At 36.9% G+C, this 26,829-nt stretch overlaps 1 protein-coding gene across 1 annotated transcript in view; it reads right to left on the bottom strand.

The window, feature by feature from the left end:
* The window catches only part of CFAP61 (cilia and flagella associated protein 61), a 368,321-nt gene that overhangs the window by 199,940 nt on the left and 141,552 nt on the right, over window positions 1-26,829 (bottom strand). Inside the window, exon 13 of the mRNA XM_044659499.1 lies at window positions 20,053-20,187. Coding sequence (XP_044515434.1) covers window positions 20,053-20,187 — 135 coding nt within the window. The remainder of the gene's footprint in view (window positions 1-20,052; window positions 20,188-26,829) is intronic.

The raw sequence follows: 26,829 nt of genomic DNA, 5'->3' as shown, positions 1-26,829 counted from the left end.
AATATAAATACTTAGATTTTTTTTAATGTTAACTTACATGATACAACTCAAAATAGTTGCTTGGAAACATAGAGTTTTGCTTTGGAGAATAATTAGGGTTTTTCTAAAAAACCTCATTATTGGGAATACATTTAAAAGCATTATCCATTAGCTTCCTTCAATGCTTAGCTCAAGCATTGTCTACTTGAGAGATCTTTTTCTGAACTCACCAGCTGTTGGTGCCTCCTCTCAATTAGCTTGTATTTAGTTTGTGCATATTTTATATTTATTGGTTTCTATGTGTTCCTGGTGTAACCTCTGATAGAAGATGAGCTCCTTGAGGTCAGGGACTGTTTTCTATTTTTTCTTTGTATGTCCCAAACCTAGTCTAGTGTCTAGTGTAGCATATGCATTTTCTGAACCCCTGATTTCACTGCTGAGGAAACTCAACCAAAGCGGGTCAGAAAGTATTTTGTAGATTATAGTCATATTGAAAGCAATCTGAACAAATTGGATCAATCCTTCTTTTCTTTCTGTAAGTTTTTTTTCCTTTATTTTATTTATAATCTTATGGGATGCTACTTTAATTGTAATCTATAAAGGTAAAATAGTAATTCTTTTAGCAAAATTGAGCTGTACCTGGCAAATACATTTATTTTAAAAATAATTTTAAAATAGGGGCAACTAAGTTGCACGGTGGATTGAGTGCTAAGTCTGGAGTCAGGAAGACCTCGGTTCAGATACGGTCTCAAAAACTTCCTAGCTGTGTGACCCTGGGCAAGTCACTTACCCCAATTGCCTAGCCCTTACTACTCTTCTGCCTTAGAATTGATTTAGTAGTACTAATTCTAAAGGGTATCAATTCTAAGACAGAAGGTAAGGATTATTAATAGTAACAATAATAAATTAAATGTAAGTAAAATAGATATTAAATGCATTAAGTAATTTTAAATCATAATAATTTAAAAATAGATAGTTGCCTGGCTGTACTATGAGGTTAACTGACTTGCCTAGGATCACACAATCAAAATGTATCAGAGGTGAAACTTGAACCCACATCTTCCTGAATCCAAGAAAGACTTTCTAAACACTATGCAACATTTCCTTTGAGTTGATTGATGATCATAATGGGGGCAGGAGGTGAGGAATGTCAATTTTAAAATATGCACAAAAAAAGACTTGATATAACATTGACTATATAAAAATAAATAACCTACTTAAAAGGTCAAAGACTGATTAATTTTTATCCCTGTATCATATCTTTGTGTCCAGCACAATATCTAACACTTAATAAATACTTACTGAATTGAATAAATGCACATTCCAATAAAAAAACAAGCATCTATTTTAACATTAAGATGACTGGGCAAACCAGAAAGGGGAAGGAGGGAACAGAGGGAATAACCAATAAAATTGTTATGGATATATTCCTAAATATATCCATTTTAGTGCAAATAGTTATTTTAATTGGTTTTGTTGATATTTAAAATTAAGTGAACATCGAATTATTTTAAAAATGAAACATATCCCTCAGTTACAACTCAATTTTACTAAAAGAATTGCTATTCTACATTTATAGTCTACTATTAAAGCAATAATCCATAAGAGTATACATTTTAAAAAAGGAAAAACATATACAAAAAGAAAAGATGGGTTGATCAACTTGCTTAGATCTCTTTCAATATGATGAAATTACAGGGATTACTTTGTTTTGGTGGCATTTGAGAGGCACCTCTCTATGGAGTGTAGGGATGCCCACAAGTTTCTTGCTAGAAGACGCCAGGAATTCTGGATAATTAACTGACTGTGACTGAGGATGTACTATAATTCGAGGAATCCCCCTTCTTTGTGCTACATAAAATAGAAACTAGCTGGTTCCCTTGATCTTTCTTTTTTCCTCTCTTGCTCAGAAGACAGGTCAGGGGACAACAGGGCAGAACTAGTCTAGAGGAAAAGAAGTCTATGTCCCTGGATAGTCAACCTCCCAACAGGAACTGGAAAGAGTTGCATTAAAGCCAAGGTACATGGAAGCTGCAGTGTTCACTGAAGGCCAGAGAGGAGATCCCAAGAGTAGACTTTCCTAGCCAAAGAGATGGTAGCAACAGGGCAGGCACTGAGAAAGTACCTGCTGAAGCATTGCAGAAGCAGAGTTGTGTGTGACCAGTTGACCTAAAAAGCGAGGTCTGGCCAAATGGAAATTGAGGAGGGTGCTAAAGATCTAGACTTCATGAGTTGATGCGGACATGGTTGGGGATGTAGACACTAAATGACCACACTAATGCAACTATCAATAATATGTAAATAAGACTTGACTGATCACATGTGTTAAGACCAGTGGAAATGCACGTTGGGTATGGGGAGGAGGGTTAAAGGGGGGTGAAGGGGAAAGTAAAAACATGAATCATGTAAAAAAATTAAAAAATAAGTCTAAAAAAAAGAAAAAAAAAGATCTAGACCTCGACATCACACACTCCCCAGTCCCTGCCATTACTGTAAGTTATTCAGATAGTTTAATTCCAATAGTATAGGGGGTGATTGTTCGACAACCCCAAAGTATGTATACTTTTAAAAGGAGGTATAGGAAATCAAGGGAATGGGAGAACAACTATTTAGAACAGAGGTATCAAATTTGGAGCCTTCAAAACTCTATGCTGCCCAAATCAGAATAAAAAGTAACTAGGAGGGGGCAATAAGTGACTTTATGGATTGAGAACCAGATCTAGAGATAGAAGGTTCTGGGTTCACACTTCCTAGCTGTGTAGCCCTGGGCAAGTCTTAACTCCCATTGCCTAACCTTTAAGCCTCTTCTGTCTTGCAACTAATATTTAGTATTGCAAGACAGAAGGTAAGGTTTTTTTTAAGCAACCTGGAAATGTATAATAAAATAAATGAAAATACAATAAAATATTGTTAATATTAATTTATGGTTTTAAAAATAAATGTGCAGCCCAGATAAGGCTATTTCTATTTGAGTTTTGACACCACTGGTGTAGAGTGATGTGGAAAAAAGGAACTCACAGAAACTTCTGAGAATTGTCCTGATAACAACCCCAATTGGGCTCAGTTCTCTTCTAGGAAGAGCTAATATTTGAGTGCTTTATATGTTTTTATATTTGATTATGAAGTCTCATGAAGCCTTTATGTCTTTTTCTTTTTTGATGGGGTGAAATAAAGGCTGTCCTGAACATATACCTTCATATATATCTTGATCTAGCAAGCTCTTACTCATTTAGAGAAACATAACTGGAGCCAAACATAAATTGCATTTAAGATTTTCCTGTAATAATTCCAGCAACAAGACAAGGAGTAGGACCTAAAATGAAATTTCCAACCACTTATTAAATGTTTCAGAGATATCTTAAACTGTACATGTCCAAAACTGCACTATGTAGTCTTTCAAATCCTCCTCTCTTCTGAATTTCCCTTTTACTGTTGAGGGCACCATCTTCATCACAGTCCTCCAGGCTCTCAACCTTGGTGTCATGCTTTATTCTTTTATTCTCTCTCACAGTACCCCCTCATCCAATCTGTTAAATCTTGCCTTTGTAACACACTCCTTGTAAGCCCACTTCTCTCCTCTGAAAATGCTACCATCCTGATGTCAGCTCCAATCACCTCATACCTAGAGTATTGCAATATTCTATGAGTCTCCTGATTCAAGTCTCTCCCCACTTGATCCATCCTCCACCTGGATGCCAAAATGATCTGTAAACACAGATATGACTGTGTGTCTTCTCTATTCAATAAACTCCAGTATTTTCTGTTATTTCTAAGATTACCCATTTGGTCTTTAATCGCCTTCAGAGCATGACTTCTTTCTACCTTTCCAGTCTTCTTATACTTTATCCCATGCACTTTATGATTCCTTGATACTGGCCTCCTTGCTGTTCTTCACATCTCCCAACTCCAAGTCTTTTCATTGGCCATTTCAACCATGCTCGGAATACTTTCCCTCCTCAACTCAGCTTCTTGGCTTCCCTGTCTTCCTTCAAATCCTAAAATCCCATCTTCTAGGAGAAGTTTTCTTGATCTGTTAATACGTCTTTCCTCTGAATTATGTCGAATTTACATATGTAGATATATTTATTGCATGTCCATAGTTGTTTGTATGCTGCCTTCCCCCATTAGAATGAGTACTATCTGAAAGCAGGGACTTTGTTATCTCCAATTCTTAGAACAGTTCCTGGCACAGAAGTGCTTCATAAATGTTCATTAATGGACTGACCGATTCTCTTGGTTCAATCACCAGAACTGGATCTGTCTGTGCACATCCAAAATTATGAAGAGACCCTGGCCTCTAGATTATATTATGCTACCTTACTCCCTGTCATACACTCTACATTCGGGCCAACCTGACCTGTTCCCTGCAATTCAAAATTCCATATCCTGATATGTCATTACACAGGTTGTCCCCATGCCTGAAATATTTCATCTCCATCTCTCCACCACTCAATCCAAAGAACATCCAAGATGAAGCCCAAACTGTTGAATTGTTTTATGAAGTAGATCCAGAGTTAATATGAAAGAATAATTGCCTAACTTGACCCTAGAATGCAGAGTAAATGCAAGTAAAATGAAAGGAATGAACATTTTTTTCCTCTTTTTCTCCCAAACCACTCCATTTCTCCAGTCTGCTCTTATGTGAAAGAAAAAAAAGTCCAGTAAATTAGATGAGATTGTTTAGTAGTTAAATTTGATCACATGATTGTTTTATCATTCTGAAATAACTGCACAGGCAGTTTGAAGAAAACAAAAGAAACAAGTAGAGGAATTTTCAAAAGTAGTTTCTGAATCCAATAATTTTGTAAAAATGCCACACATTCTCCATGCCCCGTCCATCTGGCACCAATTTAAATGCTGTCCATTGTTTTGTCTATTATGTTACGTGCTCAGGAAGTGACTATCAGGGTACTATGAGGTATAGAATCAATTGAATGATTCAAAGAGGGCTCCATCAATTCACCTAAAGCTGTGTGGGCTCCCACAACACTAATAATTTCTCTGCCTCCTTTTTTTGTGAACTATAGCAGAAATAACTATCTTGAAGTGTGCAATAAAACCCAACAGCTTGAATGCAACTGTGAAAGGGGAAAAAAAGATAACAATGAAAGGAGAGAAACAAAAAGCAATTCAACAGATGTATGTCATTTTTATTCTTTAACGTGGATCAGTTTTTCTTACTAATTATGTCACCTATTCTTTCTGTATATTGGTAATTATATAATTGCATGAAGCAGATGGATGACAGAATGTTCCCAGATGGTAAGAAAGTAAACAGGTTTATAAATGGCTTATTTTTGAAGTTATTATAAAGAATTATTTAATAATATATAGATTTCTATACTCTGAACATGTTAAACATATCCTGTACATAAATATATGTACAGAATAGAAACTTTATGACCTTGCTCCAACAAATTTCATGAAGAGGAATATTAGGACAGTCGCCTGAAAATATTGAAAATATAAGCAGTGTATTTCTTTACCTTTCTCTATCTAACTTTGCCTATTGCTAAAAAGACAAATTTTTGAGCTTTTTATTTAATGTTTAGCTATACCAACTAAATTTTCAAACATATTTCCAACACAAAACCTTTTCTTAGAAGCAAAGCATTAAATGGAATTCAGGGAGGAAAAGAGTTTATCAATATAAACTGCATAAGAATGGATACAAAAAGATTTTATTTATGGTCAGTAACAAAATATGAAAATTGGTGCTGTAGTGCCTTTTATTTACTTTCTAGATAACTTGCATATATTTAGTTATATTCGTCTCTTTAAATAAACTGTTAGCACCTTTAGGGCAAGGATTATTTTATTCTGGTTTCTGCATCTATAATATAGTGCCTGATATGTGGTACATACTTAATATGGATTGACTAATCATAATCAGTATTCCTTGCCTTTTCTGGAATATTTCTCATGTGTCTTCATTCTTATACCTTGATTCACACCATTTTCTCCCATCTACCTAGATGTCTATTTTTGTAGATGGTACCACCATCCTTTTAAGTGCTCCCATATGTGGATATTAAAATTAATATGCAAAATACTAAATATTATATTTATAAATATTTTATTAATAATAAACTAACAAAAGAGATTAACTAAAAGGTACTAACCAGCTTGCTCCCAGGAACCAAAGAGAGAGAGAGGGAGGAGTTACAGCCAACTATAAAACAATAACATGACCGCGCAAACATGGAGGTGCAGGAGAGATTAAAGGGAATTTTTGAAAAAATAAGGGATTTGTGGGGGATGAAGTCCAAGATTAAAAATGTCCATTTATACAATATCTAACGATTTGGCAAGTCCATCAACTCTATTTTAGCAATATCACACAAGATCGAGGCTAGGAAAAGACATTAGAGGCCACATAATCCAACCCACTTATTTTCCAGATGAAGAAAACGAGGAGCATAGAAGTTTACTGATTTGCACAAATCTAGAACACTTTGAATCCAGGTCTACAGACTCTAAATGAATGATATCAAGAAACAACAGTAGCCTAACCCAATTTCCTTTTTAACTTAGTTATTAAAGTGGCAGATCAGGAAAATGCTGTCAAAGCATATATGTACCAGAGGTCTCCTGATTAATCTGGTCTACCAAATCACTTGATGAAATTACAAGATAGGAGGGACAGATAAGAAAGTCAACAAGATATTAAGGTTTTTCTCCTTAAAGACTCTGAGAGGTTTCATTCACAGCCTGTAGAAGTCATGAAACTTTGAGTGGCTGACATCCTGACTGACCTATTCACAGAATATAAATGGTGTGAAAGTTAGAGTGCTCCATTCACACCTTATAAAAGGTTCACCACATTCAGAGGCTATACTTCTTCACTCTTTTAGGAAGTTCACAGAAGTTTTTTAATTCGCTTAGTGGAATTATAGAACAGCTAATCATTAGCTGGCTAAAGCCATGCCCCTTAGTGACCTGAAAAGGCAAGCCCTGAGAAGAGAATAATCCCTGAAAGTCAGTCAGCAAATATTTATTAAGCACCTTCTGGCAGCAGGGTGGCACAGTGGATAGAATGTCAGGCCTGAAGTCAGGAAGACTCATCTTCCTGAATTAAAATCTGAACTTAGACATTTGCTAGCTGCATGACCCTGAGCAAGTCACTTAACCTTGTTTGCCTCAGTTTTCTCATCTGTAAAATGAACTAGGGAAGGAAATGGCAAACCGCTCCAGTATCTTTGCCAAGAAAATCCCAAATGGGGTTGCAAAGAGTCAGACATGACTGAAATGACTGAGGAAGCACCTAGGATGTGTCAGACACTGTACTAAGCACTGGAGTTATAAAGAGATGTCAAAGACAAACCCTGTCCTCAAGGAGCTCACAGTTTAGTGGGGAAGACAACTGGCAAACAGCTATCTAAAATAAGCCATATACAACACAAATTTGAAATAATTGACAGAGGTGGGATATTGGAATCAGAGGGATCAGGAAAAGCTTCCTGAAAAGTTGGAATTTTGAAAGGGACTCAAATCAGGAAATCCAGAAAATGAAGATGAGGAGGAGAGCATGCTAAGAATGCATGGGGGCATAGTCAGGGAAAATACTCAATCGGGAAATGGGGTACTTTGTGGAGCAAACAGCAAGAAGGCCAGCATTACTGGAACATAAGGTACATGTTGAAGAGTAAAATGTAATAAGACTGGAAAGGTAGGAGGGAGTTGAGATTATGAAGGGCTTTGAATATCCTAGATGATAGAGAACTACTGGAGCATCTTGAGTTGGGACAGGGAACAAGAACATGGTCAGAATTGCATTAGAAAGATAACTTGGAGAAGCTATAGCTGACACATCAGCAGGAAAAAGTAGAGACAGAAAGTGATAAGGGCCAGCACTAGGGTGGTGGCAGCATCAGAAGAGAGAAGGAGACATATAAGAGATGATATGAAGACAAAATCAATAGGCCCTGGAAACATATGGATCTAGGAGAGGGGAGTGAAGAGAAGAGAACCAATAATACAAGAATTAGAGTTCTTAAAAGGAAATGGCTCTTTGCTTTTACCTTTATAATTCCTCTAGAGTTCATGGGAGGGGTGGAGTGGGAAAGCAAGTTGTATCAGAGTAAATCACTTAGTACATACTCAATCAGAAGGCATAGAAAGTTTGCCTATGGCAGGGCAGCTGGGTAGCTCAGTGGATTGAGTCAGGCCTAGAGACGGGAGGTCCCAGGTTCAAATCCGGCCTCAGACACTTCCCAGCTGTGTGACTCTAGGTAAGTCACTTGACCCCCATTGCCCACCCTTACCACTCTTCCACCTAGGTGCCAATATACAGAAGTTAAGAGTTTAAAAAAAAAAAAAAAGGAAAGTTTGCCTATGGAGAAGAGTTGAATTGAGGACATATATAGCAGACTGCTATTCTGGGGAGGAGAGGAGTAGCATTATTATGCCATGAAAAGAAAAAGATATCCATGCCTACCTTGCAGGAACATAGATATGAGCTGCCTTGATTACCTGTGTTGATTACTATAAGGCATTTTATTTTTTAAATCTATGTATATGTTTACTCTTCTTACTGAAACTGAATATTTGTAGAAGATCTTGACCCAGCTTTGGGGGGGTTGATGGGAATATTTTATTACTATTGTTCACATTATGGCATTTCATTGAATACTTTTACTTTGAGTTAACTATGTCAGTTGGCTATTAAAAATGAATACACTGGCTGGGGCTCATGAGTTTTAGTTTTAATTATTTTGATTTACAGAGAACAACAAACCTGGGGTGATTTAGTTCCATCTGTACAGAACAAACCAGGAAATACAAGTTTGGGGCAGGTGAGGGAGCTCAGAAACATATACAGTTTACTTAGATTTTATTTTTATTTAAATTGATGCCTTCTATTTTTTAACCATTTCTTTATTTTCCTTTCCCTGCATCTTCCATTTAATCATTGTGAACGTTCCTTTATAACAAAAAGTTAATAACACCAATCAGTACAGTTACTGCATCTGATAGTGAATGTATCATTGCTGAATTATACCTCTCCCCATCTTTCCAATAAAAGAAGGTACATTTCCTCATCTCTTCTTTAAGATCAATCTTGGTGATTATACAGAAATTAAACAGCATTTGGTTTTGTTTTATTACATTTTCCATTAGCATTATTGTAGTCATTGCATATACCATATATATATGTATATATATATATATATATATATANNCTCTCTCTTTCTTTCTTTCTTACACAGTTATAAGCTAAAACTTCCTGCATGCATTTTGTTTTCCCTATCCTTGCCCACTCCCCATCCCAATCCAAGGAGAGTATCTAGAGTAGTATATATATATATATGAGTGACTCAAAATAGTAAGAGGCCAGAATAGCAGAAAACCTAGTTGAGCATGGATGTAATATCTATACAATGATGAAAAGCAATGATGTTACCACAATATGCTATACAAACTACAAATTAAGCAACTTATGGTGCCCTTATGCAATTACTTTTTTCACTTTAAAGGATTATGAAAACTCAAATGAAAAGAGGAAGTTTCCTAAGTCTAAAGTCCTTTGACCAAAACGCACCACATTGGGATGGGGAGATGGCTCTCCTGGGCAGAGAGCAAAGGGCAAGCTCCTGATTTAAGTTCAAAAACTTTTTTTAAAAGCCCTTCTCCAAGTGACTACTACTATGACCCTTCAATATATACAATGAAGAATAAAAAATATATTTGACTGCATAGAAAAAGAGGAAGAAGTAGCAAGCAATGGTCTAGTAAGTTATAAAGTTTTTATGACTACAGGTTTAATATGATTGAATGACTCAAGCCTGCTATTGCCATGTGAGTCATATTTGATTTCTCAAATAAGTGGCAATAAAAACTTTTATGGCTCCTACACTCTTCTGTACCTTATTTATTCCATTTGTTTTATTTTTCCATTTTTAAAGGTAATTTTTTTTGGTTTTCTCTTTCATAATAAGCTTGTTACTATGGAGAAAATTATATCATTTATCTGGATAAAGCTTAGATATTCAGAATAAAGAGCTTTTAAAAAAACCCGACTTATTTAAAATATTTAATCCCCTTCCTTTCACGATTGTATTTTGAAAGCTGTAGCTATTCACATAACAGGTACCACATAAGGAAGAACAGAAAAACCTTTCCCATTCTGTCATGACATTGTGGTTCAACCCTGACCTAAAGAGGCCACTTCTGGGGATGAGAAAGTACTTCAGTCTCTGAGCCTCATTCAATTTCAATCCACCCCCTCCTTTCTGAATATGAATGATGGTTCTCATAACAGTTTTGTGAGATGGACACTTATCTGGTTAGAACTGGAACAACTACTAAGCTCAGCTGCATTCTGAAAGTTGCTAAATAATAGAAAAACTTAACCTACCCAGGCTCAGTTCAAGTGATTGGCATGAATATGAAAAACCTCTCTATTGTGCAGACCATTTCTTGATCTATCCTGCCTCAAAGCACTTTACATAATGGATGCTACAGTGTGCACAGAGATATCATTTTAATTATAGGTAAAAATTTCTTAAGCAAATACAGACTTGATTAATAATGGTTCACAAAACATATCTATCCAAAGAGCTTTTTAATGAATGGCAACATTGCTTTTAAACCGTTCCACAAACCAAATTCAGCTTGCAGGCTCTATGTGTGATATTCTGATTTAGAGAATATCAAATCATATTATTTCGGAGCTTAAAGGGACCTTCAAGATTGTCTAGTCTAACTAACCTCTTTGAAAGACAAAAATGAGGGAAGTAAAAAGTCATGTATTAAGCACTCATGTGCCAAGCACCGTGCTAAGTGCTGGAGAAACAGATATAAAAACATGAAAGTCCCTTCTCTCAAGGGGCTCACTTTCTAATAAGGGTAGAGAAGACATATAAATGAGTTCAGCTTTAGGGCAGATGGAAAAACTTGATGGTTCAGCTGCAAGGCAGATGGTAATGCATCTTCTTTAGTGTCATTTTCATAAATAAAACTCTTTTTCTCACACTGAATCATTTGGTGGTGTTTGGTGGAAGGAACTTCTTTTATTCCTGGGGTCTGGGGTTCCTAGGTGTGGAGTTCTAGTCTGCCTCCACCAGGATATGAGGGGAGGTGACGATCAAGGTAGAAAATCTGCAGGTCACCCTTTTCCCTTAGGGCGCCTTGCAATGTCATCCAGGCTGGCTTCCCTGCCTCTTGGTAGCAATTGGACAGCAACTGACGTTGTTTATGTAAGAGAGCTTGACCTGCGCATGGCCAGACTGCCAAACATGGAAGCACTCTGCTTCCCGAGTTCCCCATCACCCGAGTGGGAGAAGCTTCCTTTGATTGAATGCCTAGCCAGAACAGACTGCATCTTTCAACTGTCTAGAATGAAACAGTTGCTTTCTTTCCTGTGTTTTCATTCCTACTAGAGAAACTGAACCTGTAGGGGGAATACCTTCTCTTCCCTTTTACTCTGGCTTTGAGAAATGGGTTTGTGGTGTTTCTATTTTATTGTATCTGTCCTTCCCAGTTACAGGGATTGGTGATGAATCCTCACTGGACCTGGAGTTCAAGTGGTGGTGGCTAGGATTGCAGACAGGCTTTTAGAGCCAGCCAGCCCACAACTAGGGAAGCTCTGAGAAGCCAGGATTCTGGAGACTCGAACCCAAGGCAGAGTTCAGACTTGAAAACTCTATTGGAATGAGCTAAGTTGTTTGTATATTTGTGATTATGCCTTCTGAAGTAAATATTCATTTGTTAAAGTTTATCTGTTGGTGGATAAATGGAATTGAGGTATTGACCCCCCCCCATACTTAATACCATGGCTAGCCAGTAGCAGAGAGCCTAAATAATTCCCATTCTCTCTTAAGGGTACCAGAGATGGAACCCTGGAGGAGGAGTACACTATAACACACCTGGGGCCTTCCAGCTCTGGGGACCACCATGGACAGTTTTACACTTAGAGATAAGGGAATCAAGGCCAAAAGAAATAAAGTCACTTTCCTATAATTGGATGCTACTCAGTAGCAGAACTGAGACTATAATTCAGGTTCTAGGATTCTCACTCTGTTATTTCTACTATGTAGGCTGTCTTCTATGATTTATGTGATTTTATAAACATATGAAAAAAAGAATTAAAAAAGAAAATTATTTCTTGGAAGTAATAAAGTGACATGCACTAAAAGGAAAAAAAAGATGGAGGAAAAAAATAGTAAATAAAAGGCATTGTTGGAGGCAGCTTGGTGGTTCAATGTGTTCCAGGCTTGGAGACAAGAGGTCCTAGGAGGGTTCAAATGTGGCCTCCCTCAGACACTTCCTAGCTGTGTGACCCTGAGCAAGTCACTTAGCCCCGACTGCCTAGCCCTTACTGCTCTTCTGCCTTGGAACCAATACTCAACATTGATTATAAGACAGAAGGTGCAGATTTTAAAAAAAGACACTGTTCCTAGTGGGCAGTACTATTTTAAAATCTAACCATAAAAAAGTCTTCATTGTCTAAGTAAAGTCCTGTGTTTTCAAAATTAATAATAATGGCTGATATTTTAAAAAACTTTAAGGCTTCAAATCACTTTGCATATATATTAATATTAACCCATGAGCATCACAACAGTCCTATGATATAGGTTATAAAGGAGCTATATTCATTTTACAGATGAGTTTACTGGAGTTTAGAAGCAGCTAGGAGGTATAGTAGAGTGTCAGGTCTGGAGTCAGGAAGACTCATCTTTCCAATTGGTTTCCAATTTCTCATTCCGTTTTCTGTCAGTTTTTCTTTTTTTAAAAAAGCATTATTTTCCCCTGTCATTCCCTTCATCCTTGAAGGTGAATTTTGAGGATGCTGTGAGAGCCACTTAGTGCCTCCCGAGCTGAGATCCACCCGAGGATACTTCGCCCTTGTGCCATTGCTCTTCTGAAGCACCACAGCAGTCATATTATGTGTCCTGGGGCACTTCTGAACCTTGATGGTATTCATTACCATAGCTCTGCAGGAAAGAGAATATATTTTTTTCTCCCTGCTGGGTTGTGGCATGAGTCCAGTCAGCATCCAGGAAAGCCTGAGGATCTGCTCTTTTAGGTGGTGTGAGATCTCCTTTTCACAACTACAGTAGCTACCAAAGGAGAACGAGGCATTCTGAAACTAAAAGGACATGGTGGATGCTTTAATAGTTGTTGGGGAGGAGGATACCTTAATTCTATCTTTAAATAGGAATTTTCCAGTGGTGCAGTTTTAGATTCAAAGGTTCCCTTTGAAAGAGATAAAAATCCTTTGTATTGCTGGTAGTTCCTTGTCAAAAATTTGTTTGAAGGCATTTTGATAATTACAAGAAAAGTTCATTCCTGTGAATTAAAGGATGTTCAAGTTTTCTTTTTTATTGTCAGCACTGAAACAACCAAAAGCTTCTTAATACCTGTTAAGAATAATAGATCTGAAAGTAGGCTTCATCAATATTTATTCTAGAGATTAAGAAAGAAGCCCATGATTGATAAGCATTGAGTATATAAAGGTTAAGGAGGCACTTTGTCTTGAAAGCACTATCATATGTGAATCATCAAGCTTCAAGAGTCAAATGCTACCTTCCTCATCCCCACCCCTAGCCCTAGCCCTGTTCAAAATCCAGATTCAGCTCTGCTTCCAGTCTTAATCATAAAATCATTTGCCCTCACACAAGGACCAATAGGCATAGTGCATCACTACCCGTCAACACATAGGGTTCCATGCATGAATCCCACATATACTCCTTAAGGGTTCCTCACACAAACAGGACTAGAGCTTCCTTCTCTACTCTGTATGTCCCTCTAAAGGTTTTTATGCATTAAGGAAGCATTTCGAGCATGGCCACAAGAGGAAAAAGGCAGTCTTTGCAGGACAGTTATGACATGAGGTTAACATCAATGTTGTGACCACAGGGCAATAACAAAGATGGTGGACCACTCTGGCTCATACCTCTCCCCTTGTCCTTTTTCAGTGTCAGACTTGGCTCATGATCTAAGAACAAGTGTAAAGTCACTAGGCTATGCAGCTAAACAGAGCATTTTTTTGTGGAAAGAATTCAACTATGGTCCACTTTTTGTCAGAATTCATGTAATTAGTGCCACAGATCTATAAAATAGGAAAGTCATTTCCAGGCCATTTAACTTTTAATGGTTTCAAGTTTTTCATTCAGAAAGTAAAAATATTAGTAATTTATAATAATATATAATATAAATATATTATATAAAAATAAAATAATTTAAGTCAGGAGACCTAGGTTCAAATCAAGTCTCTGCTATTAACTAAACCTGGACATTCAGCCCCTCTGGGACTTAATTTCCTTATCTATAAAATGTGAGTGTTGTGAGGCTAGATTATCACTAAAGTCCTTTCTACCTCTAAATCCTATGATCTATAAACTACTTACCAAACTAGCCTATTTGATGTATTCCATCTCCAATCTTCAATTTCCGTGCCTCTGCAAAGCCTGCCCTCTATATATTGAATACATTTTTTTCTTGAGCTTTGGCTTTTATATTCCCAGCTTCTTTGAAAGCTCAGCTCAAGTATCACTTCTTTTATAAAACTTTCTGATCCGACACCCAAATACAAATGCTCCTACTTCTCCTATTATTTTAACTTGTGTGTTTATATGTTGTTTCCTCTTAGAATTTTAAGCTGCTTACGGGAAAGTATTAGGATTTTGGGTCATTGTTTCCTCAGCATCTAGCAGAGCCCAAGGCCATAGAATAGGTATGAAATGAATGTTTACTGTCGATGAATACTTCTGAGAAAAGAATCATGGAGTGGAAAGAGTGATGTAGTGGTATGGAAGTCTAAAGATGGGTTCAGGTCCTGATTCTACTGTTTACTTAATGTATCTGAACAAGTCATTTAACTTCTCTACAAGTTAGCCCGAATGAGCTTTAAGACACCATCCTACTCTAAGAACCTCTGTGATCCTGAAGATAATCAGAATCTAGTGCTGAATGTTTAGATCAGTCTTCTATGTGGTGCTATGCCAGCCTATACATTGAGAACCATAAAGATAGGATCTCAGAACCCAAGGAATTTTCAGTCTAAAAATGATGCTTATGGGGGCAGCTGGGTGGCTCAGTGGAGTGAGAGTCAGGCCTAGAGAGATGGGAGGTCCTAGGTTCAAACCCGGCCTCAGACACTTCCCAGCTGCGTGACCCTGGGCAAGTCACTTGACCCCCATTGCCCACCCTTTACCACTCTTCCACCTAGGAGCCAATACACAGAAGTTAAGTTAAAAGTTAAGTTAAAAAAAATAAAAAATTTTTTAAAATGATGCTTATGAATGGAATCCATGAAAATAGTTCTAAGACTCTTAGAAAAGAGTTCGACTCTAAGGTAGAAGATATTATACTTTTTTATATACAGACATTAAATGCTTGGGAAATTTCTGCACAGGGATACAGCAGAGAAGTAAATTTGAATGAAACTGGGGTTAAATCTACTACAGGTACACTTACAATATGACATTATTTGGGTCACATTCAGGACAAGATAGAGAATATTCATGATTTCCCTCTATGAATAGTGCAAGAAGAACCATTAGTTAAACTGAAAAAGCTCCATCAAAAAGATGCTAAATCGTTGCTCTCCCGAAATCCAAATGGAAACCAGTGTGCTGGCAATGAAAGTTAAGAAGTTTAAGGAGGGGGTGGGAAACAATTAAACTAGGAGAAAATCTAGCAGGTGCTGGGTGGAATAATGAAATTTACTAGGACAGCAGATGTACAAGTGAAACTGTATCCAGTAACAGTCCATCAGATGGTAATTATACTTGGACTGAGGGAAGAACAGTCAGAGATGAAAAGAAGCAATTCAAAGGGTAACTAATGCCAGTAAGTAACATCTTTGCAAGAGATCACATTCTAGGAGAGGAGGAATATATTTAAGTTTAAGAAGGAAGATTAATCAATTGTGATTTACTTTAGGAAAACAAAAACAGACAATTCAAATGTCAAAAACATATAAACTGACCAAAAACTTGCCCCCCCCAAAAAGCTTATACAAGGTAGCTTTTAAATGAGACATCATTTAAAAAAATATTATCAAATGGCAACATAAAAGGTTGATTTGGCTCTCTAGCTAAGCTATAACAACAACTATATATTTTAAGAAATGAATGTTATAGACTCATTCACATGTGTTCTGCTTCTAGGTCTACCTGCTTCTCGCCCTATTCCCCATTTTTTTTTGTCATACTCGGGGACAACCAGGGGCTCAGACATGTGCCCTTCACATAGCATTTATTAGAACTGTCACCAAATGATAGAAATACCTAAATGTGAAAGGCACTGAGGCCGGGCACATATTCAATCTTATGGGTTACTTGCACATGCTAGGGCAGTTTACCTTGGAAGGATGAGTTAATCCTCCCTAAACCAAAGTTGGCCCTCAGGGTTCAACCCAACTTTTCAGGCAGCTGCAACTAAACAACACCCCCAAACTTCCGGGGAGTCATACCTGGACACACTAACAAACCATTCACACTGACTCATAACATTGCTTTTGAATCTCTTATCACGCACGCACACTTGTCACAACACTAACTCTTCTTTTATACTCATATTTTCTGAATAATTCCAGTTCCCTGAGGCCATTTCTTTTTTCTCTTGCACTGATTTCCAGCATTAGGAGAATGTTTCTAATGCTCCCTTATAAGCCTGGGCAATAGTTAAAAACTAGGCAGCTGGGGGGGGGGGGGGGAGGCAGCTGGGTAGCTCAGTGGAGTGAGAGTCAGGCCTAAAGACAGGAGGTCCTAGGTTCAAATCTGGCCTCAGACACTTCCCAGCTGTGTGACCCTGGGCAAGTCACTTGACCCCCATTGCCTACCCTTACCAATCTTCCACCTATAGGTCAATACACAGAAGTTAAGGGTTTAAGATTTAAAAAAAAAAAAAACTAGGCAGCTCGGTACTCTTCAATTAAGGCCCACAGCTGTTCCTGCTTCAATCTATCACTGAAGGGAAGAAGCATGAATGAGTCAAAAGACTTATAAGCGGGGCAGCTGGGTAGTAGTGGATAGAGCACCAGACCTAGAGTTGGGAAGAGTTTGGTTAGGTTCAGATTCATCAGCTGTGTAACCCTAGGGAAATCACTTTACCCCTATTGCTTAGCCCTTGCTGCTCTTCTGTCTTAAAATTAATACTAAGGCAGAAGATAAGGGTTTAAAAAAAAAAAAGCTTTACAAGCTGCCATTATAACACTTATGTGACCTTAGTCAAGTCACAACATTTGTGAACCTCTATTTTCTTCAACAGCTTAAAAAAATGGGAATATTTGAACTACTTGTCTCATAGGCTTGTTATGAAGAAAGCATTTGGTAAACAGTAACATGTTTTGTAGATACAAGGGGTTGTAATTATGATCACTGATAAGCAGCATTTATTCAAATTAAGATAGAGTATTTAAGAGCTCTTTGCCATCCTGAATAAACTGAGTTGATTATAATAAAATCTAAAAAATAATAATTTACATTAAAAAAATACCCTTGCCTTCTGTCTTAGAATCAATACTGTGTATTATAGGTTCCAAGGCAGTGGAAAAGCAATACAGGCTAGGAAAAAGGAGTTAAATGACTTTTCCAGGTTCACATAACAAGAAAGTGTCTGAAGCCAGATTTGAACCTAGGACCTTCTCTCTCTAGGTCAAGCTCTCTATCCACTGAGCCACCTAGCTGCCTCCTATTATACATTTTTAAAATGGGATTTTCTTCAATGGTTTTTTTCATTACTTGTTAAGCAAGCAAGCACAAACCTGTCAGTAAAAATCAGTCTGACCTTAATAACAATAAGAGGGGAAACATCTAAAGATATGTTCACATACCTGGCGGCTGAAGATTTTAGAGTTCATTCTGATTAGTCTAAATAATAGCATTCTGTATGATTGTATTTTCATGTAAGTAGCCCCTATTTAACCCCAAATTACCAAAAGAATGTGTACACAATGATCTAGGCAGTAATCCTAGCTAGGAAAAAAAATCACCAAAGTATGTCTCATGTTTCAGACTATTTCTTGATTACTAACTTGGTTCCCTTAGTACTTGCTGACTATCAGGCCATATTATTAATCTTCAGGACTTTCTTCTGAAGCTTGAAGTAAAAGCTCATTAGTCTATTTGCTATGCCCATTCTTATGGCACAATACTTGGAAGACAATCAATTAGTAGAAACTATGGGGGAGATATTGTATCAGGGACACTTATCAACTAAACTAGCCTGAAAGTACTAAGTCATTGTACAGAGGTCACCAAACTGCCATAAAATGATAAATTCCAATCACCGCTGACCTGTGCCGGATTCAAATTGGCAACCTACTGAGCTGAAAAGCTTTCTATCCCATTACTAATGCTTGGAGTGATCTGTTCCCTTGAAAATTGACTTCCTGGGTGAAAGCAAAGAAATGGAAGGCAACACTAAGATAGACTGACCTGGATGAAAGCTATGAAAAGCAAGTGATTAAATGAATAGATGAATATGGTAAGGGAACCAGAGCTGCACAAATAAAGCAGTAAACAGGGGAATGTGAACTTTAAAAGTAAGCAAAACAGAATTAAGTTGATAAATAATTTAACTACATCTGAAGCAACTGCTACAAAACCTATTGCCCTGTTAAGAAATCATGAATATGTTGTTACATACCTATCTTTCCAATATCTTTGTTTATTTTATCTTCGTAAACTAATAAAAAAATGAGATTTTTGATATTTCCCACCTCAATCAAAATTATTAAGATTTTTAAACTGTATCTTTAAAATCCTTCTGATGAATAGGTATGATAGACCACAGCTAATATATGTTTAAAAAAACCCAATAATAGCAAATGTGGTTTGCTTGAGAACAAATCATTATTACTTAATCATTTAACTAGTGAGTGGTTATAATTTTGACCTACAGACACTGAGGAGAAGGGAAATTTCTACTATGCCTTTACATTCAAACTGGGGTTCCCTTGTACCACTGTTTGTAAAAAACAAACAAACAGCAACAACAACAACAAAAACAAAAATTGAAATAGTGATTTAAGAATGAATATTTTTACACTGGTCCTCCACAATAAAAAACCAGGATGCAGAACGAAAATTCAATAGTCTGAAATAATTTAGAGGAAAAAAGCCAGAAATAACCTCTAAAGCAACTGTATTTATTCGTCAAAACTGGGTTTCTAAGGAGCAGTCCTCATCCTGAATCGTACTTTGCAAACTAATGGGGGTGAGGAAGGAGGAGACAAAATGATTGGTACAATGTGCTTCATAAGGTGTTAACATCTGGAGAAATTTTCATTTCTTAGAGATAATATCTGTCTCCGAGGAATTATTTTCAGTGTTTTTTTTTCCTCAAAGGGGAATCATGTTTTTGTCTTATGGTAATTTTTCTATATTTTTAAGAAGGAAACCACCTTACTCCAAATGGACATTTATCTGAAAGATGATTCTACAAGGTTTTCCCACTCATCTGTTTTTCTTATTGGAAATAGCTGTATAAATTTTTGACCTTAAAAATCAGATTTTTACTTCATCCTATTACCTTGTGATATTTTCTTGTTCTCTTGCTTAGGCAAATGCATTCATTTTAAGGTCAAATATCTTAGCAGCCCAAGGGTATCTAATATGTTTCTGTTAATCATTCTTGACATTCTGCAGTAGAATTCAGAGTTTCACTCCAAAAGCCAATTAAATAAACATGACTTTAGGACTAAAGAACTAACTAAAACACATCAAGTACTATTTCTGTCAGTTTCATCCTGAGTGACATAGCATTTCTTGTCATGAACTCGAAAATCAGTTGAGAGAGGGGTACCATTTGGGGGAATTGAAGAAAGAAAAAATGCTGTTTGTGTTAGAAAAATACTCCCCCCTCTGCATATTTATTTGTTTGTTTTTAATGATCACTATGCAATGGTTACTGTTTTAATGTTCAATTTGAAATGAACATTTTGAAAAAAAAAAAAGATACAGTGGTGCATTAGCAAGGCTTAGGCTGTAAGGGTATGAACACCAGGTTCACTGTAATTAAGAAGCAGCCTATTCAACACTAAGACAGTAATGTCATCCCATCTGCCAAACCCTGCATTAGCTGGCACTATGCCTCTTGCCTGCTGCTGCTTCTGTTACCCACCTGATCCTTGGAGACCTCCTTTGATGGAGCATTTATGCCAAGCTCTTCCAGAGGATAGACAATCTGTCGTCTTGGTCGCACGGGAACCAAGTAATGAAGGGCAGATGTCAGGGAATGGGCATAGGGATTCTGAAACTGAAAGACAGCAATCTATATTTTAGCAGGGAGAATGTCAGAACAGTGCATCACAGATGTCGGGTGTATGGCTTACAGATACAAAATTCTTAACTCGGTTGGCCAAATCCAAGAGAAAAATCAGCAAATAAACAAACATACTCTTAGAGCAGAGGAATGAATTGCAGATAATGCCTGACACTAATGAAGATAATTATGAGAGTAATTACATTACTATCTCTGTGGGAATGACAGATAAACAAGTGGTTTGGTTTATGGGATTTTTCAGTACAAGTATTTTCCCCAGGAGGATATTCTTCTCCATAGTGATCATGAATCAGCTTGATTTGACCTCATTAAGCTGTGTTATCTGCTTACTGTTAACCTTTGCTTGTTTGGCAAAAGATGCTTTAAGAAAACACATAGCCTGAAATGTCATCCAAGTGAGCAACTTAAAAATGGACCTCGAAATCTCTCCTGTTGCCTGCCATGTCATTCTAACTATCTTCAACTGGACCTTTCTGGGTGAAATAAAGTAGAGGAAATGAAATAATAAAATGCAAAGTGTGGGCAGGGATGCATTATCTCAATTTGACATTAATTAACATTACATTACAAGTGGAATTACTGCTTCATGAATTTCATTCTGACAAATAGTGCTTTGATGAGAAAACACTAAAATATTAATTTAGCATTTATTATTAAGAGCTATTAGTTCAAATCAATGGTGGAAGAACTGGGAGTAGGAGGAGGTGACCACTTCATTTTAGAATTTCTGGAAGAAAATGAGAAGAAAACAAGTCTTATTCTGATATGTCCTAGATCTGGGGGGGGGTGGAATTCGATTTCAAAGGTTTCATCAAAAGAGAGAGAAGATTTAATGGACTGAAATTCAATAAAAGTTGGGCCAAAGGGATGGTAAATTCTCAAGAAGGAAATTCTGAAAACAAAAAGGAAAATAATTCTGAAGAAAAGGAAGAGGAATTATTTAAAGAAATCAGTGTAGACACACAGAGAATTAATTTGCTCTCATAGAATAAAAGGAAAAACATGTAAAGATGATGGAAGCAAGGGCAGGGATGGAGGAGATACACACATAAACATGTATGTGTATGGCAACTATGCAGATATACACATGCATGTTCCCAGGTAGGTGGTAGGATGAGCACTGATGACTTTCTATAGAGCTAACCCAGGATGACTAATTTTATGGTTGGAGTTCGCATTGGGGACAACTGCTACAGCTTGTGCATGTATCAGCCTGGATAGTGGGAAATAATAGCATTAGATGTAGCCATTCTGCTCTGGAAGGTATCTGGGACTTAAGATTCTTTAGATTGGGGGCAGCTGGATAGCTCAGTGGATTGAGTCAGGCCTGGAGACAGGAGGTCCTACGTTCAAATTTGGCCTCAGACACTTCCCAGCTGTGTGACCCTGGGCAAGTCACTTGACCCCCATTGCCCACCCTTGCCACTCTTCCACCTAGGAGCCAATACACAGAAGTTAAGGGTTTAAATAAAAAGATTCTTTAGATTAAAGTAGAAGAAACAAAGGGGGAAAAAGGAAATGAAGAAAAATAACCATTGAAAAGATATACTTTATGGCAGTGAGGGAGTAAGCACCAGACCTGGAGTTGGGAGGATGTGGTTTAGATCTGACCTTAGATACTTCCTAACTGTTTGACCCTGGGCAAGTCACTTAACCCCAACTGTCTAGTCCTTGCCACTCTTCTAACTTAGAATTGATACTAAGACAGAAAGTAAAGGGTTTTTTTAAAGGAAAGGGAAAGTACTTGGCTTCTGTCCCTTCATACTATCAAACCAAAGCAGTGTTCCTATCTTTCTCATTTATATGTGTGTGTGTGTAAATATAGACACATGCATTTAAATCTGGATCAGATGTATCATGGACCCCTTTGGCAGTCTAGTGAAGCCTAGAGGCTCCTTCCCAGAATAATGTTTTTAAAACACATGAAATAATATAGGTTTAGAAATGAAACTATATTGAAATACAATTATCATAATTTTTAATTTCATAGACTCCAAGTTAAGAACTTCTGATCTAGATAATACTATTTGGATGGGGAGAGAGCTGTGAATTTATTGGTGTAGGGCAATGGTCTACAAATTTTTCTCATCATCCACCCTTACCAGTTTAGAAAAAAATTGAGTATACCCCACAAGATGTGTATATTACTTATGTGTATCTGCAAAAAAAAAATTTAAAGGTCAAGATAAAGATGAAATAATTTGGATCCTAGAGTCATTGTGGAATTACTGGGGTTTATTGGATAGAAGAATGACAGGGTCAGGTCTACATTTAGAAAAATCTCTTTGGTAGGTAGGTGGAAGACTGAAGAGGAAAGAGATTTGAGGCAGAGAAGCTAGCAAAGTAGCAAAGAGACCAGTATAATAATCTGGGTGACAGATGAAAGACTGAACTAAGGCATGAGTAAAGAAAGAGGACAGACAAGAGAGATGTTCTAATATGTTCTAATGACAGAAATGACAAGATTTGGCAACTGATTGAATATGTCAGGTAAGGGAGAGGATGGAGCTAAGTGCATTTCTAACTGCAAATCTAAGTGACTAGAAGGACAGCAGTAGGAAAGTCTGGAAGAGGGATGGCTTTGTGAGAAAAGATAATGTAATGCAATCTGAATCCCATGCAACTTAGTCTGTCCCATCCAAAAGTAAAAGGTTGGACATAGAGCTCTTACTCAACAGTTCGTTGGAGTGTAGAGCCCTCCCTCTCAGGGGTGCCTGCTATAGCTATGAGGGATGGGGTGTGAAGAGGATAAGGATTTTCCCAGTGGCATCTTTTCAGTTGCTGTTGTGGATGTGGAGGTCATTAAATTACAATTATCCAGAGAGGACTATTTTGAGTGTAGAACCCAGGAGGCTGGGAGTTTGAACAAGGGAGGGAGGAAGTTAAGAGTAGGGAATTATAAAGAACTAAAGGGAAGTGTGGTTGTGTTGGAGATAAGTCACGAGTTTGGCTATTGTGGGAAGGGTAAGATTTAACCATCTTTGCTACTTGATTAAGGGATCATACAGCCCTTGGGGCCAGGTCATGGCTCTCATTTTTGAGAACTCTGATGTTGGGAAACAGTGGTACTCTCAGTGAGGAAAGTTCCTCAACCAATGGAGATCTATAACTGCTTTGTGAAGAGTTGCCCCAAACATTGAGGGTTTAAAAGATTTGACCAGGTTCACAAAACTAGTAAGCATCAGATGAGGAACTTGAACTCTGATTCTCTATCCACTATTCCATGTTGCCTGTCAATGAAAAATGAAAACCACAATAAAAATAGTGTTCGCTTAAATAGTGTTTTAAATTTTGTAAAGTAGGATATATACAATATATCAAAGTATAAATATTTAAAAATATGGCATGGCCCTGTAAGAATAGTGACTAGAATATCCAAGTTCAAAATGAACTAAGGTTGAAGAAAGACAGGCATGCAGATGGGAGATCCTAGTTTCAAATGTGGCCTCAGACACTTCCTAGTTGTGTAATCCTAGTCAAGTCATTTAATCCCCATTGCCTAGCACCACTCTTCTGCCTTGAAGCTGATATTCTATATTGATTCCAAGGCAGAAGTTAAGGATTGTTTTTTTTTTAATGAATTGGTGTTGGAGAAAACAGCTAAGGAAACAAAATTCCCTACCTTTTAAAGCTATATTAGGGGGAAAGAAAGGATCCAAGTCAGATGGAATCACTACTTTGGATCAATGGAATAATCAAAATTGATGACGAAGAGGAGGCAGAGCTTTTTCATTCATTTTGTTTTCTTTTTTCTCACCTGTACCTTACTCTTGTAGAGAAGGAAATGGCAAACCACACCAATATCTTTGCCAAAAAAAAAAATCCAAATAGAGTCACAAAGAGATGTCCACAACTGAAATAATTGAAGAATCTCACTAGTAATTTCCTCCCAGGGCTCTCATTTTGGGGAGGAGCACAATCCAGCCTTCCTTCATTCCCTACTCCTTCTGCTTCTGACTCAGGGAACCTCAACACCATATCCCTCACCCTGGGGAAGAGGATTTGCCATCTATCCTCCACACCTTCTCAATTTCCTTTGGTGTGTTATCTCCTCATTCCCTTCCATTTGATAGTAAACTCCCTGAGGGCAGGAACTATCTTTTTGCCAATATTTTTAGCTACAATGCTTAGTACCTTGTCTAGCATGTAGCAAGCCCTTAGTAAATGCTTATTGCTTTGCTTTGCCTTTCTCCTACTTCATTCTTTTCTTTTAAAATGTATTTATTTGCTCAGTCCCTCTTTTCCCTCCCCACAACAAAGAAAGCATCATCTAGCAAAATATATAAATTACATATTTCCTATTTCTACTTCTCATCCTCTGGAGGTGAACATTTCCAAACTATTCTTCAAAGATTAAATCTGTAACTGCATATCCTACTTCATTCAATCCACTAGGACTTTGGGTCAAACCTGATTAGATGAAATTTAAAAGAGATGACTGTAAAGTTTTTGATTGCTTAAGTTCAAAAAATGAACTTCACAAGGAGGCATGGCTAAACTGCATTTCATCTGGAAAAGATCTGGGATTTTAGTGAACTACACATTAAATGTGAAATATAGAGGCATCTAGGTGGCTCAGTGGATTGAGAGTCAAGCCTAGAGACGGGAGATCCTGGGTTCAAATGTGACTTCAGACATTTCCTAGCTATATGTTTGGAATCCTTATCCTGAAAGTCTGCAAGTGACTTAACCCCCATTGCATGGCCCTTACTGCTCTTCTGCCTTGAAACCTATACATAGTATTGAGTCTAAGATAGAAGGTAAGGGTTTTTTTAAGTGAAATAAAAGTTCATTATGGATAAAGAGTGTGAGAACTAAAAGAGTTGAAACAATCTTAAACTTGATTAAGAGAGAGAGTAGTATCCAGAATTAGGAGGGGAACAATCTCTGATTAGACCAAGGCAGGAGTATTGTGCACAGTAATGGATGTTACCTCTTAGGTATGTTCAGAAAACAGGAATAAAGATGGGGAAGACCCTCAAGGTCATGTCACAGGAGGATCAGTTTAAGGAACTGGGGATGTCTACTAAAGAAGAGAATACTCATAGGAAAAGTAATTGCTATCTCCAAATATTTGAAGCTTTGTCACATTGAAAATAAATTCAACTTATTCTGCTTTACGTCAGGAGGCAGAACTGGAATGATAGGAGAAAGATGCAAATAAATACACTTAGGCATGATATAAGGAAAACCTCCCTAAGAATTAGGTTCTAGGACAGTGTTGGAATCCCTATTCTGTAAGTCTGTAAGCAAAATTTGGAAGACAACTCATTAGAAAATATTTAGGTAATTCTGGTTTGGATATAGGTTTGGAGGTGAAGAGAACCTTTGAGTTCTCTTCCACCTTGAATCCTGTTTATTTCTTATATGTTTTCTCAACATCAGAGGATTTTTTAAAATAATCTCCAGAATTTTTTAACCATTCAAATCTAAAAATGTAGGTTAGCAAAATAAAGAGGTCTAAATCCCCTAATGAAGTATTTGTTTAGTTTGTTCAGTTAGAGTGTAAACTCTAAAAACAAGAGTTTTATTTATTCACTAATGATTTATTTTAAATATTATTAATTTGCTAAAAACTAATAGTGCTGAATGTAGTTACAGATTGTAGTCATCATAGTCATGTAGTCATCATAAGGAACGTGGGCTTTCTAAATGAATTTCTTAAAGTGTAAAGTACTTTAAGTTTTATAACACTGAGCTGTAGGACAACCAAAATATTTATTTTTAAAAATAATTTTGGTTAAATTTCTAAAGGCTGTACTTATACATGCATAATGCAATAATACATGGATAAAGCCATCTAGATAACTTAAGCACAATAAATAAAAAATGATCTCTTTCTAATTATGTGGATATTTTAGATAGAGCATTTTGTTGTTTTTATCTAAGTTAATTGTGCAACTGTCTCCAACTTCCACTTTTATTTGAATTTATAGAAGTACATGTTAGAATAAAAAGTTAATGTTAAATATTTCTTAAAACCCATGCTCATATGTAAGAAATATAGACATATGATTAGTTCTAAGGGGCCCATAATTCTGAATTGTGGGATATATATAAATTCTAAATTAAGTGGCCAAAATAACATTTTTCTTATTACTAATGGGTACAAAGTATGCCAGCAACACTGTGAATAAAATGAAGAGTTTACTATGATATCTGAAGGTTATCAAAATAGTATGACAGAAAGTAAGTAAAATAAAATTCCATGGTCCAGGGTCCCAGTCTCCCCAAATTCAAATTTGGTTCTGTTGGGGATTGTTAGAATTATTTTCATTTCCATGAGCAGAAGAAATGACTCAATTGTCAATTCTACCTCACACCAAAAGTCTTCTCCTATTGCATCTATTCCATATATCTCATCACTCCTCTCCCCAAAAAATCCACTGATAGGGAATAAACCCTATCAAATTCATTTTTATGTGCAGGTATTCCTACACCTATATAATTTTAGGTTGCTAAATGAGATAATTTCAATTTATTTTGTCTCACTTTGGTTTTTAAGAAGAAACTCAACAATTTCATTCGATCAGAATCTGCCCTAGCATACCTTTGAATCAAGAATGAAAGCTAATATACTAGCTTTCATCATTGAGGCTGATGTTTCACTAATCC

This window comes from Gracilinanus agilis, chromosome 2 (genome assembly GCF_016433145.1).
Source record: "Gracilinanus agilis isolate LMUSP501 chromosome 2, AgileGrace, whole genome shotgun sequence".
Taxonomy (NCBI): domain Eukaryota; kingdom Metazoa; phylum Chordata; class Mammalia; order Didelphimorphia; family Didelphidae; genus Gracilinanus; species Gracilinanus agilis.
This window is presented reverse-complemented; position numbering and strand designations above follow the sequence as displayed.